Genomic DNA, 24,817 nt, shown 5'->3' with positions numbered 1-24,817 from the left:
AGTCAAATTAATGCTGTAGAAGATGCTGACAGCGATTGCGACCTGGATAGCTGGATTTTCCCAACAATTGGTGACGGACTCAATAATTGGAAGGCTGAAGACACTATCCCGATTTCCTTTAGTCAGGAGTAATTGTTATTGTCTATTTTAGTGTTGCAAATTTTTGTTTTTTTTACAATTGAACTTCTCCAAGCGTTGTGTCTATGCCCGGGGCACAATAGCTAATTTGTTAAGGGTTTTGTCATCTTCATAAGCATATTCATATTCAATAAATCAATGGACTTTTTGCATTCAAATATTGCGCTCTTTATCTTTTCTGTCATCTTCCAAACGAGCTATGTTTTCTTACACACACTCACGTAACGAATTGCAGATCCATACCCACTCTGGATCCTGTTGACAATAGTTCTACTACTGTTCATTATGACTTTGAAAATCCGATCTACCAAGCCGAGGACGGAAGTGAGGAAGATTGTGAAGTACCTGGAGAACTTGCCAGACTGTTACTGCAGGAAGAAAGGACTATACAGCCACACGAGGAGTCAGTTGAGACTGTAAATCTGGGTAGTGAAGTAAACAAGAAAGAAGTCAAAATAGGAGCAGGCTTGGAAAACAGTGTCAAGAGAAGGTTGATTCAGATGTTGCATGACTATGTAGAGATTTTTGCTTGGTCTTACGAAGACATGCCAGGACTGGATACCGATATAGTAGTGCATCGACTGCCAACGAGGGAAGAATGTCGTCCTGTTAAGCAAAAGGTTCGTCGCATGCGTCCTGAAATGTCTGAGAAAATCAAAGCCGAGGTGATGAAACAATTCGATGCAGGTTTTCTGGCTGTTACTTCTTATCCTCAATGGGTTGCTAATGTGGTACCAGTGCCAAAGAAGGATGGTAAGGTGCGAATGTTGTAGATTACCGAGACCTGAATAAAGCGAGTCCCAAGGATGACTTTCCACTCCCGCACATTGATGTTCTGGTAGATAACACCGCTCAACACAAGGTGTTCTCATTCATGGATGGATTCTCAGGTTACAACCAGATTAAGATGGCGCCTGAGGACATGGAGAAAACTACATTTGTGACGTACTGGGGCACGTTCTGTTATAAAGTAATGCCATTTGGTTTAAAGAATGCAGGGGCAACGTACCAGCGTGCTATGGTGGTTTTGTTCCATGATATGATCCATCATGAAATAGAAGTATATGTGGATGACATGATAGCCAGATCTCATATTGAGGAGGAACATCTCGATCATTTATACAAACTGTTCGAGAGGTTGAAGAAATACAAGTTGAGGTTGAACCCGAACAAATGCACCTTTGGGGTAAGGTCCGGCAAACTCCTGGGCTTTATTGTCAGTGGTAAAGGGATTGAGGTTGACCCGGTCAAGGTGAGAGCTATTCAAGAAATGCCAGTTCCCAGTACAGATAAAGAAGTCAGAGGTTTCTTGGGACGCTTGAATTACATTGCCCGATTTATCCCCCATTTGACTGCTACCTGCAAACCCCTCTTCAAGCTACTGAGGAAAAATCAAGAGATGATATGGAATGAGGAATGTCAAGAAGCTTTTGACAAAATCAAGAAGTATCTTCAAGAACCTCCAATTCTGATGCCACCAGTTGAATGAAGACCTCTAATCATGTGTTTAACCGTGTTAGAAAATTCAATGGGGTGCGTGTTGGGACAACATGACGAGTCTGGTCGAAAAGAGCATGCCATATACTACCTTAGCAAAAAGTTTACCGACTGTGAAACAAGATACTCACTGCTCGAGAAAACTTGTTGTGCTTTGGCCTGGGCTGCTCGCCGACTGAGACAGTATATGTTGAATCACACCACTTTATTGATTTGTAAGATGGATCCTATCAAATACATATTCGAGAAACCCGCTCTCTCCGGAAGAATAGCAAGATGGCAGATGATCTTAACAGAGTATGACATCCAGTATACTACCCAGAAAGCAATCAAAGGAAGCGTGCTAGCCGATCATTTGGCTCATCAAGCAGTGGATGATTACCAATCTATGAATTTTGAGTTCCCAGATGAGGATGTCATGCTTGTTACTGATTATGAAGAACCTGGACCGGATGAAGGACCCGAACTAGGATCCCGATGGACTATGGTTTTCGATGGGTCTTCTAATGCATTGGGCAATGGTGTTGGTGTGGTAATCATTTCTCCCGAGGGTTACCATACGCCTTTCACTGCTAGACTGTGTTTTCATTGTACCAATAATATGGCTGAGTATGAAGCATGTATTTTGGGACTCAAGGCTGCTATAGACCGGCGGGTCAAGTTTTTGAGTGTGTACGGAGACTCAGCATTAGTAATCAGTCAGATCAAAGGAGAATGGGACACTAAGCATCCGAATCTCATCCCTTACCGAGAACGGGTGATGACATTAATCCCATACTTTGAAGAGATTACATTCGAACATATCCCACGAGAAGAGAATCAGTTGGCAGACGCATTAGCTACCATGTCATCTATGTTCAGAGTCAGATGGGACAATGAAGCTCCCAGGATCACCATTGAGCGACTAGATGAACCGGCATACTGTTATGAACTTAACACCGAGGGAGTACGGGAAAAACCTTGGTTCCACGAAGTAAAAAGATATTTAGAAACTCAGGAGTACCCTGAGGGGGCATCTATCAATGATAGAAAATTCCTGAGGAAGTTCTCTGCTAAATTCTTTTTGAGTAATGGAGTATTATACAAACGTAATCATGACTCAACTTTGCTTCGCTGTGTGGATAAAAAGGAAGCAGAAGAGATTATGGAAGATATGCACGACGGTATTTTCGGGACTCATTCTAGTGGACATACGATGGCCAAGAAGATTCTAAGATCAGGGTATTATTGGTCTACCATGGAAGCTGATTGCCATCATCACTCCAGAACCTGTCACAAGTGCCAGATATATGCGGATAAAGTACATGTGCCTCCTGCTCCATTGAACGTGTTGACAGCACCTTGGCCCTTTGCAATGTGGGGCATTGATATGATTGGGGAGATTAAACCTACTGCTTCTAATGGACATCGCTTCATCCTTGTCGCTATTGATTACTTTACAAAATGGGTAGAGGCCGCCTCATTTGCTTCTGTCACCAAGAATGTGGTGGCACGATTCATCAAGAATAATCTCATCTGTCGATACGGCATTCCGGAAAGAATTATCACTGACAATGGTACTAATTTGAACAACAAGATGATTACTGAACTCTGCACGCAGTTCAAAATAAAACACCATAACTCTTCTCCGTACCGGCCAAAGATGAACGGCGCCGTGGAGGCCGCTAATAAGAATATCAAGAAGATCATACAAAAGATGACGGTGACGTACAAAGACTGGCATGAGATGTTACCGTTTGCTCTTCATGGTTATCGCACTTCAGTACGCACTTCGACAGGAGCAACTCCTTTCTCTTTAGTCTACGGAATGGAAGCCGTTTTACCAGTGGAAGTTCAGATTCCCTCTCTAAGAATCATGAAAGAGGCGGGCCTAGATGAAGATGAATGGATTCAGACTCGACTCGATCAGATAAACTTGATTGATGAGAAGAGACTTGCGGCTATTTGTCATGGACAGATATATCAGAAGCGCATGACCCAGGCATTTAACAAAAGAGTCAAGAGACAGGTGTATCAAATCGGCGACTTGGTGGTCAAGCGTATCATTCTACCACAAGGTGATCCCAGAGGCAAGTGGACTCCCACATACGAAGGGCCATTTGTGGTTAAGAAAGTATTCTCTGGTGGAGCCATGATACTTGCTACGATGGATGGCGAAGACTTCCCGCATCCCGTGAACGCAGACATAGTCAAAAAATACTACGCATAAAAGAGACCCGCTAGGTCGACATATCTAGGCAAAAGTAAGGGCATCCCGGCGAACCAAAAGGGTTCGGGCAAAATTTAGGGATAAACATAAAAAATGTACACCCGGCAAGTCGAAAACCTGAAAAGGCGGCTTGGGCAAAAAGGGGTATCCTGGTGGATTGAAAACCTGAAAAGGCGGTCCAGGCAAAAATTAGGGATTAAAGCGTATGACTATGTCCCGTTCTCAGACAGCTTCATCCAAGTTCAAAGGACTGAACAAGCTAATCACTTCCATCCGACAGCAGGAGATGAGAGGCTAGAAGACATAATGGCAGTAGTGGAATTAATATCAATAGGACTTTTTCTGCATAGCTTTCTCTCTGTTTTCTTGACAATTTCCTCTTACTAGGATTTCTGTCTCCTTGTACACAAATTGCCTGTTTATAGGCCCTCCTTCAAAATCAATATAATTTCATTTTCAAAAAGATGCTTTTGCTTTACTTTCTCTGTTTTGTTTGCATAAACGTCCATTGATTTAATTCGAATTAATATATGCATTTGAATATGATCGATGTTTACCAAAAATGCGTGCATAAAATAGAAATAGCGATTACTACTAGACTTCAGGATCGAGGAGAAGGTCTAATCATGCTTTCCAATGAATCCGTTGCTAATCCTATCCCCCAGCAAAGCCAGTCATTCCAGAAGAGAGTGGCATTACTAGACAAATGGGTCATCTCTTCCACCCCCAGCCAGGCTTCTGTTGAACATTTCTACCATCAGACAGAAATCAAGCATCTCCGGCTAAGAAAGGGTCATCGATATCAGTATCTCCCAACCAGAAGATTGAGATTTATTTTCCCCAGTAGAGTCCCCTGGAAGAACTTTTCCGATGCATAATTCATTCATTACATCATTTCACAACATACGCATGCATACATTGTTCGCATTTAGTTTCAGAAGCATAAAACATCTCATGCATCATGACATAGCATGAAGCTAACTTTATTTTTCAGGTCAATTATCCTCCTGACACAGTCAAAACAAAGGTCCATTCAGACGGGCATCTTTATCTATTACATTCAAGATTTAACTATATCCCTCAGATACTGTCTAGCGTACGGTATATTCCGAGGTGCAGTCTAGCGTACGACTACTCTCTTCTTTAGATACATCTTTCAGATATACTCCGTGTCAACATTCATTCTGACATCTTCCTAACGGTGGCATCTATAAGTACATCCCAGACATTCATTGCAAATACAACATATACAAATACTAGCAGATATAGCCTAGCGTACGGTTCATTCTGATTCAGCTCAACATATGACTCCTTCAACTCAGATGCGATCTAACGTACGATCCATTCTGACCTTCAACAACTCAGAGACAGTCTAACGTACGACCCAGTTAGACCTTCAAGTCCTCAGATTCTACCTAGCGTACGGTACATTTCTGAAGCGTAGTCTAGCGTACGACTACCCCTTTCATCATCAGATTCAGTCTAACGGACGACTCATTCTGCTCAAGTACGGTCTAATGTACGACCCAGTTAGACCTTCAAGTCCTCAGATACTACCTAGCGTACGGTACATTCTGAAGTGTAGTCTGGCGTATGACTACCCCCTTCATCACCAGGTATAGCCTAACGGACGGCTCAGTCTATAACTCAGATACGATCTAGCATACGATCCATTCTGATCCTTCACCCCCAGTAACGATACAGCCTAACGGACGGCTCGTTCCGCAACTCAGATACGATCTAACGTACGGTCCATTCTGATCCTTTATCCCCAGCAGTGTATGACTCATTCGGATTCTTATCTCATTTTGATTCGGCACAGCATATTACTCCTCCAACAATACGGTCTAGCGTACGACCCATTCGGATCTTCATTCCTCAGATACTACCTAGCGTACGGTACATCCCGAGGTGTAGTCTAGCGTACGACTACTTTTCGTCAGATATAGCCTAACAGACGACCCATTCTGCAACTCAGATACGATCTAGCGTATGATCCATTCTGATCTGTTATCTCCAGCGGCGTATGACCCATTCTAACTCCCCAGTGAAGTCGACGGCCTAATGAATGACTCACTATACGGTCTGGCGTATGACCTAGTGACACCCATGACTTCAGATATCTTCTAACGTACGACGCACTCTGAAGCTCTCATCATCAAACTTCCTAGATGGCATCTTTAAGCCCATCTCCATCAAGACTAACTAATTGACAAGTGCAAATTTTTGGGGCTTTCTAAGTGTTCAATAATCTTCCACCTCCAGACCACGAATGGCGTACATACCATTCTGACTCTCTCGGTTCAAGAATATTGAACAGGGGCAGCTGTCATACCCCAAAATTTGCCCATTAATATTTCAAGACATTTTTCAGGGCATTCCGACTCATTTTTATGACACTGATCTTAAAGGAACAATGGCCCAATCCAGAAAATGGCCCAAACTGGCTACGCGTTCACTACACGCTCGCCTAGCGAACGTTCGCTACACGCTCGCCTAGCGAACGTTCGCTACACGTTCGCTACCAGCTCGCCTAGCGAAGCTGACAGACAACAGAAAATTTCGGGCTTCATTCTGAGCCCATTAGGTCATGAAAAAGAGCATTATAAATACCAGCACTTCAGTAATGAAGGGGGAGAACGAAAAAGGACGAAAGGAGAACCCTAGCAAGCAAACCCTCGCGCTCACAGACGGAAAACCCTGGAGGCTAACCCTGAGAATTCCGAGAAACCCTGAAGGAAAAGCCGGCGGCAGCAAGGTCACTTCCGCTCAATTCGATTCGGTCGGCCAATTCAAGGTTACAATTCGATTACAAACAGGTTGGCATTGCTATTACTACCTTATGTTCTTAATTTGCATATGGCATTATGATTAAATTTATGAAAATATCTTAAGTTTGTCATGTGAATTGTAGTGTGCACTTGAATACCTTAAATGATTAACCATATAATTGCTGTAATGAAAGCCATAAGGCATAAAATTGGTTGAAATTGTACTGATATCAAAACCAGAATCCGCAGTCGCTCGCTAGCACGTCGCTAAGCGAGCATGAAGCGAGTATTCGCTAAGCCTTCGCTAGGCGAGGCAGGCGCGAACCTGACAGTAGCCGACTTTTCTATTCTGATTTTTCATTCATGTTTTATCATAGCCAGGCATTGTTTATCTGATCATATTACTGTTGTGATTTCTTTTGCGGTGTAATCCTCGATTGCACCCTGATTTGGTATTCTAACCCGTTTGCTGAATGTTGCAAAGGTTCACACACCCCAGGAAAAGATTGTTGTTTAGGTCTTCCACTTTATTTGTGGGATACCCTTGTGAAGAGCTGCCCTAAATTGCTTAATTAATTTTAATTAATTAATTTTAATGTATTAGTTTTAATGTATTATTTTTAATGTATTGATTTTAATGTGGAGATTCACCCTAATTGCTTAATTAACTTTAAAATATGGACTTTAAATATGTGATCTTGGACCTCTCTTTTGCCCTACGGTATTACGGTATAACGGTCATGTCCCACGAATGTGGGGATACCCTTAGCAAAGACCCTTCGATTAAATCATCATGTCCCTTTAAAATAAATCATAGTCCCTCGGATGTTGCCTTCGAATATATGATTTTGTCCCTCGATGACCCTTCGGTGTAGCCTACGGTTAAATGATGATCGTCCCTGCAAATGCTAAGGTATCCTTACAACTGTTGCCTTCAATGACCTATCGATGACCCTACGATGACCCTTAAACATCCAAAGGATAAAACTACTTACTTCTCAATAGTAAGGACAGTTTTACCCTCATAAGGATAGGAAATGCCCATAACGACCTCAGGAAGGTATAACTCTCAATTACTGGATCATAACCTAAAACATTTTCCACCCCTCACACTTTACACTTTACAAATCCTAGAAAACCACCACTTGGTATACATTCATACTAGAATCATTACCGAGTTATATTTTTCTAAACAACTTTCAAAACTAAACGAGATAACCACTTTGTATACATTCATACGAGAATCATTACAAAGTTAAACTCTCTTTTCGAAACATTTTTAAACAATTCACCAACACTTTTCAGACAAAAATATAAGTGATCCAGCAATTAAGAGCCCATGGATAACCATGGATACAAAGGGTGCTAATACCTTCCCTTTGTATAATGTACCTCCCGAACCCAAAATCTATTGAGGTCTTTCCTGTTCTTTTCCACCTTTCCTTATCGGATAAAAGAAAAGCCGGTGGCGACTCTTGCTATCCGCGACATTGCGATAAAAAGCAAAATACCCCAAGTCAGTTCACCGTATGACACCATACAAGGTCTTTCTCTTTTCTTTTGGCATGGCAAGTTTTTGGAGCTTGGCTTACTAGGCATGGTCTCTAACTTGTGTTTATTTGCCTATAGTTTTATTGACCGGCCTCAGATAGGTGTGACTACTACATTAGTCCACTTACGATTGCTTAACATAACGCTAAATTGTTTTGTGACAAACTAACATAACCATACTAACTACTAACTTTAATTTGAGCATTTAATTTTCTTGCAATTTACTTTAATGCAATTTACTTCTTGCTCATTTATTCATATTGCTTTTCAGTTTTCTCACTTCAGCACATATTTTATGTTTATGCCATTTTCCCTTTGCTCATTTGAGCTTATTATTGTATATAAATATATTGTTGTCTTGTGGTTGTTTTGTCTTTGTTTTGTGTGAACCTAATGCAAAAGGAGAAAAGACTTAGAATTAGGATATACCTATGCTTAAAGGAGTTCAAGAGCAACTAGGTCTCATGCCTTTAGAATGCTAAACTTGTTGAAGAGCAACTAGGCCTCATGCCTTTAGAATGCTAAATTTCAAAGTTGACTTCAAAGGACTTCCTTTCCAAATCTCATTCTTTTTCCATTCCTCTTATTGTGTTGTGAACTTTTTGATGTTTGTTCTTGTGTGATAGGGATTCCATCTTGAGATAGTAAGAAGGACCATTGTCATGAGTAGCCAAGTTAAGAGAGACAAGTCAAATGGAGATCCTAGGAGCTTGAATCTAATTTGTGTGATTGCTTGTTGTTTGCTAAGTCCAAAGGAAATGAGCATCTTGAATCATCTTTATGATTTCAAGAAAAGGAACTCCAAGGGTTTTATCTCTTTCTCTTATCTTTGTATGCATTAGGACTAACCCTTCTCTTCTTCTCCTCACTCTAACCCAAGCCAAACTCTTTTTGTGCAAACTTTGACTTTATTTCAAACTAGAAACCTAGGCCTTATGCCTTTGACTTTTCAAAATCTTTTCATTAATACTCATTGTGAATAAACCTTAATCCAACTTTAACCTCATTTTGTAAATAAATCTAACTTGTAAATACAACTCACTTCAAGTTTTTTTTTGTGGTTCCAATGGCCACCTTTGTTAAAATATTTTCAAAAATATTAGTCATAGGTTTGAGTTATCATAGTGGTTGATGTAAACCTCACCTTATCCTTAGTGATTGAATTATAAGTCTTCCATACTTATTATAAGGTTAACCCCTCACTAGTATGTTGAAGCCTTCCTCACATGGTGGATTGTTGGTTTAGGTTGAGTTTTCTCCCTTTGATAACAAAAGACCTTAAGGCTTTTGATCAAATCAATTCACCAATCTTTGTGATTTTTACCCCGAACTACGAGATTTTGATCCTACCTTTGTGATGGTACGTAGGCAATGGGTTCATCCATTCAAACAAAAAAATTGTAAATATAATCTATTCTTTTCTCATCCCTCCAATCTTTTGCACATATTTTCACAAATACCAACATACAACACATATTTACAAAAAGAGGTTCCCTTAGAGTACTAAGAATATTTTGGATGCGTAAAACCTTCCCATTTCATAACCAACCCCCTTACCTAGATCTCTGACATTTGTATTAGTTTTTGATTTGATAAAACTTCTTACTTGGCTTTTGTTCGCTTTTTAGCCTTTCCTTTGGACAAATAAAAGTGCGGTGGCGACTCGAATTGTATGTTTACTTTTGGTTTAGTCAATAAACCATAAGGTAACGAATACCCCGCTACACAACTCTAATATCAAATTTATCTCAGATTTTGTTAATGTATGACATCAGTATGCCATAATTTTCATATTTGCGGGAATGCTTGTGCTGACTATTTAACAAAACATGAGGCTAATAATGATGCGACGTGTCGATCTTTTGCAAAGCCTCATATAAGAATCATTACTCCCTTGCTAGTTGATGTTAGTGAGACTTTGCTTTCTAGATAATTTCTTTCTTTTTTTCTTTTCATTTTCCCAGTTTTAAAAAAAAGGAATCATTTTCTATCTTTAAAAATTCTATTTTGTTTGTGGAGAGACTAAAATAATGGTAATTTTTCTGTTGGAACTGCGTATAAGCTACTGAGTTATATTAATATTGACCATTATCAAAGCCGGAATTGGGAAAACATATGGTCCTTGAACTGTACTGAAATAATTAGAGCTTCCATGTGGTTAGTCAAACACGATATCCTTCTAACAAATCTTCATCTTAGCAAGATGCATATCAGAAACCCCTATTGCCCGAAGTGCATAAATGAGATTGAAATTATGATTCGTGCTTTGCAGAACTGTGTTGCTGCAAAAACAATTTGGATCTCTTTTGTTAGAGAAGAATTCTAGAATTTTTTCTTTGATGCGGGTTTAGAGGATTAGATAAATATAAGTTTACAGAGTGATCTTGGCTATGGAAAGGTCCAGGTTTGGAAGGTGTTATGGGAAACAACTTGCCGCAATCCGTGGTTTTGATGTAACAAAAAGATTCATGATGATACCTTTGTAATGCCTATTGCTCTGGCGGGTGATATTCGAAGCATATCCCTATTCTACATGACGAGTTTAAAGCTTCAACATCGTGTCAGTATTAGCAGCAAGGTTCTTGCTCACATCAGATGGAAACCTCCAAACAAGGATACAATTGTGATCAATGTAGATGATGTGTCTAAAAGTAATGTGAAAGCTGGTTGTGGGGGATTGAGCAGTGACAACGGAGGCATATGGATTGAAGACTTCTCTAAAAATATTGGAGTATGTAATAGTCTCACATCTAAGTTGTGGGGAGTCTTTGAAGGATTTCAATTTGCTATAGACAAAGGGATATAATAAGATTGGGCTTCAGACTGACAATAAAACAATCACAAAGGCTATCAATAGCAGGTCTTCATGCATCAAAGAAGGTAGCGGTATTCTGGATCAGATGAAAATCTGGTTGAATGAAGATTGAGATGTGAGAATCAAACATATTCATAGAGAATTTAATAGTTGCGCATATGCTATGGCGGACATAAACCTTTATCATGACATATACTTAACAATTTATCATGATTAGTCGTATGATATAACTGGTTTAAGTGATAATTTTTTCATTATTTGTCTTCCCTCCTTTTTGTCACATGCTAGAATTTATTTCGATTCAAGTTTTGAGATTACAATATTTATAATGCGAGAGTTACACCTCTACATAAATAAAAAGTCTTTTTTTATAATCAATATGAAATTTTAAATTTTTTAATATATCATTTCATTCACCTCTTTAAGTGAATATAAATTTGCTATTCATATTTTGATAGATAAACTCTAATACTAAGAGTTGATTTAATCTATCTCTACAAAATTGCATTTTAAAGTGATATTTATCTTCTATTTAATTTTTTAAAGTTAATTGATATGAAACTTGATATAATTTAAATTTTTAAATAATCAGATGTATGAATACAAAACAATAATTTAAAAATAAATAATTAAAATTAAAAGAATACAAGAAGTCAAATGTGATGTTTTTCAATAAAGAACGAAACACATTTATCATAAATATTTTATTATAAATAATAATATATAAATTTTTGTGGAAAAATAAAAAATATATTACCAATGAAAAACTAATATGGTATTTGTACTTTTAACCATAAATATCAAATCCTTGTTAGGATATATATCACTTAACCAATGTATTTGGTCATTTTTTTGCATTTTAAAGCAATACAATGTTTTTCAACTGTTTTTAGTTGTCAAGTTTTATATAAATATAATATCAATTTTGAATTTATACTTAAAATAAAACAAATAATATACATTTCACAAATACCAATGTGTGTGTTGTCATTCTGAAATTCAGCAAATTTTATTCTAGCTTTTATCTTTTCAAAAAGATGACGCCACAGCACTAACAAATCAATATTTCAAGTCTTATGTTGTGTTCTTAATGTTACTTTCAGGTAATCTCAATTATCTATTCTAAGCTCAATGTTTAGCTTTTTTTTTTCATTTTCACGTTGATCTACATTTGCTCGTGTATGTTTCACACATACTTCAATTTTTTAGTCTCAAACTTTAATGTTGAAATTGAGTTTTATTGTTAGGGACTATACATATTATTCAATACAGATCTTATTTTATTCAATACAGATCTTATTTGAGCCGTCTTTTATCGGCTTACGATTTTGATTTTGATTTTATTTTATGGTTTTTTACTGTGACATTGAGAAAATAAATGCAGTCCTTTTTAAAGACATGTAAGCGAGTGCTAATTGAAGTTAAATAAAATTCACATATTTATTTTATCATAATTAAATTGAAATTAACATATGTTTGATTTTGAGATGAATATTTGCGAATTAATTCATTCATTTCTTTGTTCGTAAGCAGGATCAGGATCAGCCAGTTATAATCTTTGAAGTGTAGAATCAATCATGGAGAACAATAATTTTGTTCCAAATGGTCTTTTATTATCTAGTGAAGAAACATTTGTTGCTAGGGTGTTAGAAGGAAAAAGATGGTCACAAGTTGAAGAAAGAACCACAGAGCTGCTTCAATGTGTTCAGCTTAATCACAAATCAGAAGCACTTAGAAATAATATTATTTCTTACTTAAGGGGCCTCATCACTAGCCATGTCCCTTGTCAGGTACCAAAACTATGCTTCATTTGTAACCTTTTTATGACATCATTTTTTGGATTTCGATTCCTTGTTGTAATATTTTCCTGCAACTTTACACTCTAATGGATTGGAACCGTTGATTTTGAGATCGGATGGATCTAATTTTAAACTCTATTTCACACTGTCAAACGAACAGTCCAAATTCAATACTGAGTCACTGTTACATCAGGAAATCTGATACTGTCATTTTTTTTACCTGTTAATTGTTTTTTGTGCAGTTATAATATTCTCTATAATTTTTATTACAATAAAAAAATGATCTTTTTAAATACATTGAATAAACTATGTATCTAAATTGTAGACTATATATTAATTAAATATATTGATTATTCAGTGTATTTAATTTTTTTTATAATAATGATTAAAAATAATTCTAACTATTTTGTGGATGTGGATTATTGATGCATTGCACTAAATTCATTAGTGATTGAACAGTATGAAACAGTTTAAATTTAAATTTTATATCTTAAATTATAATTTAAAAGTTTAAGAATATGTATTTTAAATTATCAGATTTTGGATCGAACGTCAATGTTAAGATTAAAGATGTGAATAGATTGGATTGAAGTAGGCTTTGTTAAATTTGAGACTGACCCGTTAAATTTTTTGAAATCTAAGTCTAGCCTATGTTCTGTCATAAACTTATTTTTAGACTTAAGTCTGAACATTTAATTAACTATTATCCTATACACAAATTCATTTTATTTGAACATTTATAAATAAATAATAAAATTAATGTTAAAATAGATCAACAAATTAAAAGATAAATAAGATTAAATATTTATTTATATTAATTTATTCAAATTTATTTATTGATATAAGTTTTATGATAATGTTTATTTGAAAGAACTTATAACAAGATTTTTCAACTTTTATTTTATATTTTAATTCAAAATATAAATACAATATTATAATAATAATAAAAAAAATTATTAAGGTCTGTTTTATGACTTGTAGCCTAACTTTTAATTAAATAAATCTATAAAAAAGTTTAGGTGTTTTTTATTTAAAAAACTTCAGTCTATCCTAAATCTAAATAGGCTAGGTGTTAAACCACTGTTAATTGGTATTGGTAATGTCTATTCCAATGAAATAATGATTTATTCATAACATAAAATATCTAGTAAGATCAAATGAAAGAGTGATTTATTCATGACATAAAATATCTATTGATTTAAGGCCTTTCATTAATGTATGTATTTTTGAGCATATAGATTTTATTTTGTTTTTTTAAACAAGATTTTATCTTAGTTAAATATAGGCAATAATTGAATGAAATATGGTGATTTATGTAACATAATCTATAGGAAAAATCCTTAGACATTTTAAGTATCATAGTTTGAAATATTTTGCCCTAAAAAATAAGGAAGAAATTATCCTTCTTGCTTGCAATTTTTTTTATCACTTTCAATTCTTAAACATCAAAATCTCTTTATACAAAATTTCACGTTCGAATATCCGATTTTGAAAAAACAAGCAAGTGATTGATTTGCATTGTGAGTATCGAACTTTTGATGGTTAAAAATGAAGATGATTGAATTGTATGAACAATAACGTGTTTTCTGTATTGCTTCAGGTTTTTGAATTTGGATCGGTACCTTTGAAGACTTACTTACCTGATGGGGATATTGATCTCACAGTTTTTGGCTTCAATCAAATTTTGCCTGAAAATTTCATTCAGGAGATTCTGCAAATCATACAGAATCAAAAGGAAAATGAGTTTGCTGAATTTAGGGTTAAAGAGGTTAAGCTTGTTCAAGCAGAGGTATGTGATTGGTTGAGTTTGCTTATAGTGTTGTTCAATGCAATACAATGCATTTTCATTGATAATTCAATGTTTTGTGTTGTGGTTTTCATTTCCAATGTTTGTTGTATGACTGATCTGAATATTGTTGGTGATTTCTAAATTTAGTATGAAATTTGCCAATTCGAAAGGGATTAGGTAGTTTCTGTTAACTTGTGATTGAGGTAAACTAGTAGTAAGAATCAAGGTTTTGAATAACGGTCGCGTAAATGCTTTCGCGATTTCGTTCTGCTGCACAGGTGTTGCGGGCGCTGATTGCGGTTGCCGCAGTGTGAGTTAACCACGATTTTGTTCTTTATCACAAAAACGGTGAATAACAGTATCGGTATCTTCCAATACATGTATTGTCGCTTCCGTTCTTACGGTAGCGGACCGTTTTTTAAAACTTTGGTGAGAATGAAAGATGATGCTATGAGATTGTCTCTTTTTGGTCTCATTTGACCTTCCCCTATATCAAATATTTGCTCTTGCATGGTAATTGATACAATTATATGTTTCTCACATTTTATGTGTTCCTTTTTGTTGATCAATGTCAGGTGAAGGTCATAAAGTGCTTGATTGAAAGTTTTGCAGTTGACATATCTTTCAACCAATTGAGCGGTTTATGTTCACTTTGTTTTCTCGAGGAGGTAATATATTATAATGGGATGTTGGGATTATCAAGCATATCTTTTTCTTTTGCAAGATCTATACAAAAAAATTTTGTTTCAGGTTAATCATTTGATAGGACATCATCATATGTTCAAGCGTAGTGTTATACTTATAAAAGCTTGGTGTTACTACGAAAGCCGCCTCCTGGGTTCCAACAGTGGACTCTTTTCAACCTATGGGTTGGAAATTTTAGTATTATACATATTTAATCTTTACAACAATGATTTTGCTGGACCACTTCAGGTGAAAAACTTGTTTGCTTTGGTGTAAACATTAATATTGATGTGGCTTATGAAGAATTATGTTATTGTGATTCTATTGTTGGCATTATCTTAGGTACTATTTCGATTTCTGGAGTTCTTCAGTAAATTTGACTGGGAAAATTATTGCATTAGCTTGAGTGGACCAGTGCCCAAAGGTTCTCTTCCTAATATGATAGGTTTGTGAAAAAGTTTTTGTCTATCATATCTCTATAATAACATGATTTCTTCATTATCACTGATATCCTTTACTTTATTTTTTCTGAATTCAAAATCATAATAGCCGAGTCTCTAAGAAAAGATTGCCGAAACCAAGAGTTACTGCTCACTGAATTGTTTCTTAATGCTTGTAAGACTTGTTATGGTAATATGCCGCGCAGTCAGGAAAATCACGAGAGACATTTTGTTACCAAACACATCGACATTATAGATCCTTTGTGTGCAGATAACAATCTGGGGCGTAGCATCAGTAAAGGTATTTCTCTATAAAACCTTGGCTGAAACATTTATTTTTTAATTAAAGATGTTTCTGTATATGCAGTAAGTGGAAGAAAAAAAGAGTTAATTTATGATATTTTTATGTTTGCAGTATATTCTTAAGAGCCATGATTTCTTCCCACTTTTGTGTGTGATACTTTATGTGATAAATTAGTAAATGCATTTTCAACCACAAATGGAATTTTGATAAACAAAGTCTCTATGTAATTTAGATTATGCTGAGTCTGTGGATCCAAACTAATGCAAGTTTTAAATTTAAGGATAATAATCTATATATCGAGAGCTAATACAAGCTAGCTGATGGGTTATTTGGGTGGCCTCTCTCTTGTGCTCTGCCTATGGTATATTAGAAGTTGTTTTATTGCACTCTTCAACTTCTTTTATAATTTTTTTCCTGTTTTTTAAGTCTAGTATTTTCTCAAGAAGATGGCTTAGTTTTCCAATTACTTGTGTTTCTTCTTCTATCTGAATATCTGAATGTCTGGTTATAGTATCTCAGGAGTAATTTTTCTGATCCCCTGGTTATAATCTACTTTACAGGTAGCTTCTTTAGGATAAAGAATGCAATTGCTTTTGGTGCTAAGAGGATGCTGAGAATTCTTGAATGCACTGATGAGAATCTAATCGCTGAATTTGATTACTTTTTCAAAACCACATGGAATAGAAATGGGAATGGTTATTGGATTCATGTAAGCGTTTATAATCTTTATATAAGAAATAAAAAAATTGGAAAGCCAACGCGTCAAGAATCTGAGGATGAGCAGGCTCTAGCTTCTCGTGAGTTTCAATATAATAACCAAAAGCCTGATAACCAATTATCAGAGATTCTGCATAAGGAAGAGCCTGATTATTTGGATGATTCAGAAAGTAGAAGGAATCTTCAGTTGAGTGGATATTTGCATGCACTGATGGGTCAGTCTGCTGCTAAGGAAGAACCTGGTGTTGGGAATATGACTGAAAGTAGCAGGATTGAATATCTGGAAGCAGTAAAAGGTGCAAAGTCAGAGAACAATGAGGTAGTGAGGCAGCAAAAGGAAGAGCATCATTTGGAGAGTACTATGGAAAGTTGTACGAGTCTCGAGTCCAATGGATACCTGCAGGCACTTTTGGGAGTGAAAAAAAGTGATGCATTTTTTTCATCACCACCACCAAACATATCTTTCTCTCTAGATGTAGTTCAATTTCCGGAACTACAAGAGTTTCCCAGTGGCAAAAGATCATTAAATTTGGGACAAGACAGTGTTCATCCACCTGCTGTAATAATCACAGATAGTATTGTGATGAACCCAGAAATCTGTAAAAACACACCAGCTTCAGACTCAACCTCAGAGACCAGACTCTCATCCTTGCTTCTGAAGCCAACTCATCCTCAAGATGTCCTTGGTCCATCAATTGAGAATGCGGACATCGTCAGGCATGAGAACACCACTGCTGAATCTGATGCCTTAAATCTTCATGCGCTTCAATCACCATATGCATCTGGTTCATCTGAGATACAATTTCCATTCTCAATTAGCAATAGCAGTCATGTTGAAGCTTCGCATTATATAGGGAACCAATTTTCAGATATTTTTAATGGTGATTTTGTAAAATATTGGACAAATCTTCAATATGGGCGATATTGTGAGATTGGACCATTAGAGGAGCCTTTGCTTCATCCTCCCACTTTTGAACTGCCGATGGATTTTCAAGAGCAATATCATTTGAAAAGGAGGCCTTCAAGTTCTGCGAACGTTGTGGCTCCCATAGTTCCTGACATGCCACCAATACTTGCTTCTGACTCGCATGAAGGCATAAATCAAAGCGTTTCTTTTTGGCTTCCCAAATTTAGTGGAGGCACTGGGTCCTTCATGCCAAATCCACTTGCTTACGACCAGGTTAGGACTTATTTAACCCTTTCAGCAGCAAATGTTCTATTTACTGTCATTTTTGCTGGTTCAGTTAAGCATAATATGTTTTTAATGTTTAAACTTTATGCAGAGATATTACAACCGTGAGCTTTCCAACAAACATCAGATTGCAAATTATAGATCTGAGAGACCTGGGAATTCGAATTATGACTCAAGGGGAAGGGCTTCTAGATCCAACAATGTGCCAAGAAATTCTAATTCTAATTTCAGGGAAAGGTTTTCCAGCCGTGGCCAGAATTATTATAGACAACGTGAGAAACCAGGTATCTATATGGTTCTTTCTCTGTGGTCAGACCATTCATCCACCACTAATTATCTGCACTAGTCAGTCAGATTTGTCATTAGCTGTTTTACTTTAACTTTCTATAATATTATCATAAAATATATATACAATGGTTATAATAAGTGGCTTTGCTTGTGCTTTGGTTCTCTTAGAAGGTAAAAAGAAAGCATTGCATCAAGGTGAAGGGTCGAGTAGTGCCGTTAAAGAACTTAAAAAATTTGAAAAGGGCTCTAAAGATATTTCTCCACATCAGCCCTGATCGTAATCCAATTTTATCAGGTAATGCTTTGTATTTTTCACTTTCTTCTTTTCCCCATTTAAGGCTTTATTTAGCACCAACAAAAGGTAGATAAAATGAAATTAATTTGCAAGAGGTCACAGAGAATTTAGATTTTCTGGAACTTCATTGGTGTCAGCTATTTCCTTTCACAGCCTGTACCACATGATAAACGGGATACTCAATTCAAACATATAAGGTTGAAGAAAATTAATATGCCATGTGTAGAGTGTATAGGTTCCTGCAGTTATTGATTTAATGAAAATGTGGAATGTGACAGATTTATCGTTTAACATGAGTTTATGATATCGATGATTTTGTCTTACCATCTTATCAGGCTTTGGCGGACCTAGGTGTTGGTGATTGTGTGCACCTGCACGCCTTGAACATTTAAAACTTAAACATGCCACCCTCTATTTTTTTTTTTTTTTTTTTTTTTTTTTTTTTTGCATTTTGAACCCTCTGGATATTTTCTTGCACTGACCTTCTCGCCGTTACTCTATCTCATACACAAAACTCCATCTCCTTGTTCCTCCTCTTGGGCAAACCTTTCTTTCTCTCTCTCTTTTGTTCAGTTTCCACTGCCTTCCTTCATGCAATGCAATGCCTCTAACTGTGAACATAACAACTCAACAAGGTAACAAATCTCTCAGAATTCATATTTAGGGGTTAGAATTTTTTACAAGACTCTACAACAACAACAACTCAGCCTTATCCACTAAACGGGTCGGCTACATTTGATTGGTTATGCAACTGAAACTATTAGTAATATATTTTTGCGTTGTGAAATCGTTGTTAGGGTATTTTATATGTTCAAAATTGGAGATTTTGTGTCAATATTGAGTTTGTGGGATTGTTTGTTGCAATATGGGTTAATGGTTCTGTAGAAGAACTAATGGTTCTGTATTCTATAGGCAGAAAATGCAAGCATGATAAATAACAACTTTCTGGATTTGGCTTTGTAAAGAAATGCATGTCCTTCATTGAGTCTTGTCATATGCAAGTATCATTTGTTATGACATCACAAGTTGAGTCATTTATGATTAAAAATTCATGCCATTTGTTGACTTATCCCTACCTTACTTTTTTTTAAACTGCTGTATTATATACAGTTATTAGACAATTTAATTTCGTAACATTTGCGTGCCATCATTAGATTTTGACGATTTTGAACTTAAATAATTTGCACCTGTTGCCCACTGTCTACAATGTCTTGGATAAGCTACTGTTTATGATGTTTTGTTGCATTGAATTGAACAGTGTTGATCTAAATAGATGCTGGTTTACTAATAATAATAATAATTATTATTATTATTATTATTATTATGAACCAGAAAGATTTTCCTTATTTGTTTGTACTTCTCCCTACTAAACCTTAGACAATCCATCCTTTTACACACACACACAAAAATCAATAATATTACTGAGAGTATTTTTATATCCTCCCTACAGATATTTGATCCATTTTATGCATTGCTTGAAGAAGGACGGAATCGTGTTTTATCTTCAACTCATCAACCCAAGGTTCTCAGGTGGTTTTCATCCAGAGTTTCTAGAGCTTGTAACTTTGTAGGCATTATGTTATGTCCTGTTGTCTAATGTTATAAATGTTATCATCATGTAAAGCTTCTGCTTGTACCCTAAACTTTGGATCATTGATATCAAACTATAACTCTGAGAAACTATTTTATCTTGGAATCTTTTTTACAAGATGGAAACACACATATATATGATACCTGGGCTCCAGGAGGGAGAGATGTAAGAAACGTTATCAACTTAATCCTTAGTCCAAGCATTCTATTTGGTTATTTACTAAAATCTCCTTTTGGGGGAGAAGGTTGGATTGTTAGTGTGGACGATTTGGAAGATATAATTGGGGGACATGTATGGTTGATTTCCATTTGTATACTTGGTGGAATTTGGCATATCTTAACCAAACCCTTTGCATGGGCTCGGCGTGCACTAGTATGGTATGGAGAAACTTACTTATCTTATAATTTAGGTGCTTTACCCGTTTTTGGTTTTATAGTTTGTTGCTTTGTCTAGTTTAATAATTCTGTTTATCCTAGCGAGTTTTATGGTCCCACAGGACCAGAAGCTTCTCAAGCTCAAGCATTTACTTTTCTAGTTAGAGACCAACGTCTTGGAGCTAATGTAGGCTCCGCTCAAGGGCCTATCGGCTTAGATAAATATCTAATAAAATCTCCGATCAGAGAAGTCATTTTTGGAGGAGAAACTATGGGTTTTTGGAATCTGTGTGCTCCCTAGTTAGAACATCTAAGAGGTCCTAATGGTTTGGACTCGAGTAAATTGAAAAAAGATATACAACCTTGGCAATAACGTCGTTCCGCGGAATATATGGCTCATGCTCCTTTAGGTTCTTTAAATTCTGTGGATGACGTAGTTATAGAGATTAATGCAGTCAATTATATCTCTCCTAGAAGTTTGTTAGCTACTTCTCATTTTGTTCTATGATTTTTCCTATTCGTAAGTCATTTATGGTACGCCGGAAGAGCTCACGCAGCTGCCGCAGGATTTGGAAAAGGAATTGATAGAGATTTTGAGCCTGTTCTTTGACTCCTCTTAATTGAGACATGAAATCCAATTCTTGACGTAAGAATCACTTTGATTTTTAGTATACATATTGGGTTAAGTCGAGGAGATCATATTGAAAAAAAAAATTATTTTCCAATTCATTTATATCTAAGCTTTTTTCAGGCTCGAGTAGATCACCACTTAACCGCGCCCAAAAAACTGAACCAACCAAAATCAATAAAATAAAAAATCCATTCGCTAAGAAAAAGGAGAGAGGGGGTTTTGAACCCTCGATAGTTCTTTGTTTTGAACTATATTGATTTTGGACCGGAGTTATCAACCACTAAGCCATTTCTCCAAAAACTAATTTCTATTTTATCTTTATTCCACTTAAAAGAACATGACCATACAAATTAATACCCTTTTATCTATAATAAAGATATCTAGTGTGAATCTATTGGTCTAGTTCTATATCCGTATATATTATACATGCATGATGCAACATGCTCTTTTGTGAAATAAAAAAAAAACTACCCTTCGATCCATGCCTCAATAAGAAGTGTCTTCTAAAATAAATGGATTCATGATAAAATCCTCCATAATGAGAATGTGTTTTTTATTTTTTTTTTGGAATGAGCAAAAGGGGTTGGGGGATCGAATGATATAATTCTTTTGTTGGTAAATTAGAGGATTATAAACATGACTATTGCGTTTTAAATAGATATTTTTGCATTAATCGTTACTTCATCCATTTTATTAATTAGTGTACCGGTTGTATTTGCTTCTCCAGATGGTTGGTCAAGTAACAAAAATGTTGTATTTTCTAGTACTTCATTGTGGATTGAATTAATATTTCTAGTGGATATTCTGAATTCTCTCATCTCTTGAAACTATTCATTCTAGATAAAAAAAACGAAATGACCTCTCCCCCGAATTCTTTCCGAGTTGAGGCACGTGAAAATGGAATATATATAAGACACCCTACCCCCTAAAAAAAACTAAAACATTATTAATTTTTTTTATTGAAAAAAAATTATATCTTATACTTAATATGATATATAATATATAGTAAACTAAAAATTTAAATATCAAAATACTCCTATTATTTTTTGAATTTCATATTATTTTTTGAATATAAAATAATAATCTATATCTTTTATATATATATATATATATATATATATATATATATATATATATATATATATATATATATATATATATATATATATATATATATATATATATATATATATATATATATATATATTAAGAATTCTTAATAGAAACGAATATTAATAGAAAATCGTCTATTTCGAATAGAAAGATATAGATTTCAGAAAATGGACTCTCCAATCATTTCATTAGATAGATAAGATCACAAAAACTTCGTGATCTACTGACGAACTTATTTCAATTCAATAATAGATCTAAATATTATGCCTTGAAGAGGACTCAGACCTCGATGCTGTTTAGCAAGAGATTTTGAGTCTCGCGTGTCTACCTTAGTAGCTTAGTGGTAGAGCGGTTGACTGTTAACCAATTGGTCAACCAATTGGTCAACTAATTGGTCGTAGGTTTAAATTCTACTTAGGAAGATTTTATTCATTTCTAATTAAATAATTTGGAATCAAAAGGAAGTGTAAAGTTTGTTTTTATTATATTCTATCTCAGAATATACTATTCTACTATATTAGGGACTCCGATCAATACAAAATATTCTACAACATGAGGCTATTCCATTATTTATACTATATATAAATATAATTTTTTTAAGAAATAAAAGATATAAGACTATTTTCTTTCAACCTCAATCATAATTTATTTTCTTATTCCCAAGGTCCTCCCCCTTTTAGCCGGTTTCTTTCAACCTCAATCATAATTTATTTTCTTATCCCCAAGGTCCTCCCCCTTTTAGCCGGTTTCTTTCAACCTCAATCATAATTTATTTTCTTATCCCCAAGGTCCTCCCCCTTTTAGCCGGTTGTCGGCGAGGAGGGATTCGAACCCCCGACACCGTGGTTCGTAGCCACATGCTCTAATACTCTGAGCTACAGGTCCCACCATGTCTCCACTAGATTTGTTCCCCGGAGTACCCTATAAGAAACATTTCCTCTTCCCAGCTATTTTTGGTTAAGAAGATGTGAAAACACCTCTCTCCTTATAAGAATAGAAATAGAATAAGGATTGTGCGTTCTGAGGTGTGAAGTGGGACATATTTTATAATTGGGGTTTAGAATAAGATGACATTTTCATTCTTATTCTCTTTTACTATTGAAAAAGAGAATAAGAATGAAAAGTGTTAAGCTTTCTGTCATCCTGGCGCCGAGCTATTTTTTCGTAGAGCCTCATCTATAGTACCGTCACCGCAGTAGAGTTTAACCACCAAGTTCGGGATGGATTTATGTGATTCCTCTCCCGATCAATACAAAATGTTCTACAATTTGAGGCTATTCCATTATTTATACTATATATAAATATAATATTTATAAGAAATAAAAAATGTAAGACTATTTTCTTTCAACCTCAATCATAATTTATTTTCTTATCCCCAAGGTCCTCTTCCTTTTAGCCGGTTGTGGGCGAGGAGGGATTTGAACCCCCGACACCGTGGTTCGTAGCCACGTGCTCTAATACTCTGAGCTACATGCCCTACCATGTCTCCACTAGATTTATTCCCCGGAGTATCCTACAAGAAACATTTCCTCTTCCCAGCTATTTTTGGTTAAGAAGATGTGAAAACACCTCTCTCCTTATAAGAATATAAATAGAATAAGGATTATGCGTTCCGAGGTGTGAAGTGTGACATATTTTATAATTGGGGTTTAGAATAAGATGACCTTTTCATTCTTATTTTCTTTTACTATTAAAAAAGAGAATAAGAATGAAAAGTGTTAAGATTTTTATCATCCTGACGCCAAGCTATTTTTCCGCAGGGCCTTATCTATAATACCGTCATCGCAGTAGAGTTTAACCACCAAGTTCCGAATGAATTTATGTGGTTGCTCTATGCCCAGGACACTAGAATATCGAACCATAAACGAAATAAAGACATGAGATAAAAACATATTTACTTTTCACTGTGAGTGTGAGGTGCTAATTCTTGACTACAGAGGACACCAAAGGCCTTTGCCCTTCCGTCCCTATCTACTCAAGGGGTGTGTGTTAGAACAAGATTTGGTTATGCATATATACCTTGAGTTTTGATGATAACAATGTTGTATTTGTGTAAAAACCATTTTGGTACCCTAATAGTTTGTTATTGTGTAGCTTTAACAACCAATTTTGATTTTGATGAAATGATATGCAATATCATCAGTTTCTGAATGATGAGTTCTAATTCCGCTTCTGTGTCAGTCATAAGAAGTTCTGAAAGATGTTCAAAGTTGTTGCTGCAATGATCTTTCTGCTTCTGTGATGATTCAGTCATGAGAAGCTTCTAAGGATACGCTATATTGTTGCTGAAATGTTCTCTCAGTTCGTGCTTCTGGACGTGACTCTGATCATAAAGCTTCTGAAGAGTGGAAAGCTTCTGAAGTTGTGTTACTTACCTGAAGATTCTGAAGATCTCAAGCCATACGTTGAGGTTATCAAAGTTCTGACGGTAGATTCTGAAGACTCTGAAGATTATAAAGATACTGAAGATACTGATGATGTCAAGTCAGACTACTGACACTGTCAATGTTCTGACCGAAGATTCTGAAGTTTCTGAGTCCAGCTTTATGTTTCTTCATTTCATGCTTCATTAAATTTCATCAGAAGCTACTGAACTTGAAGATAAGACCAAATGGGTAC

The 24,817-nt window shown here is 35.7% G+C and overlaps 1 protein-coding gene across 3 annotated transcripts; it reads left to right on the top strand.

Annotated features, from left to right (window-relative positions):
- Window positions 1-11,958: 11,958 nt before the first annotated feature.
- Window positions 11,959-20,295, top strand: LOC127082195 (uncharacterized). Of its 3 annotated transcripts, XR_007788160.1 has the most exons (12): window positions 11,959-12,084; window positions 12,515-12,771; window positions 14,381-14,569; window positions 15,145-15,237; window positions 15,320-15,502; window positions 15,596-15,698; window positions 15,803-15,994; window positions 16,558-17,894; window positions 17,998-18,190; window positions 18,363-18,489; window positions 18,825-19,124; window positions 19,940-20,295. XR_007788160.1 is itself a non-coding variant. In XM_051022430.1 (11 exons), exons 2-10 carry the CDS (start codon window positions 12,559-12,561, stop codon window positions 18,467-18,469), a joined length of 2,610 nt encoding a protein of 869 aa, XP_050878387.1. In that variant the 5' UTR covers window positions 11,959-12,084; window positions 12,515-12,558; the 3' UTR covers window positions 18,470-18,489; window positions 19,940-20,295. The 3 variants fall into 3 exon arrangements, 2 of the variants coding, with proteins under 2 accessions (XP_050878387.1, XP_050878388.1); XM_051022430.1 differs by lacking the exon at window positions 18,825-19,124; XM_051022431.1 differs by lacking the exon at window positions 19,940-20,295 and having other exon boundaries at window positions 18,825-19,924.
- Window positions 20,296-24,817: the final 4,522 nt, after the last annotated feature.

The sequence above is a fragment of the Lathyrus oleraceus genome, chromosome 5 (assembly GCF_024323335.1).
Source record: "Lathyrus oleraceus cultivar Zhongwan6 chromosome 5, CAAS_Psat_ZW6_1.0, whole genome shotgun sequence".
Lineage (NCBI taxonomy): Eukaryota > Viridiplantae > Streptophyta > Magnoliopsida > Fabales > Fabaceae > Lathyrus > Lathyrus oleraceus.
Note: the sequence above shows the minus strand (reverse complement) of the source record. Positions and strands in the feature narration are given on the sequence as shown.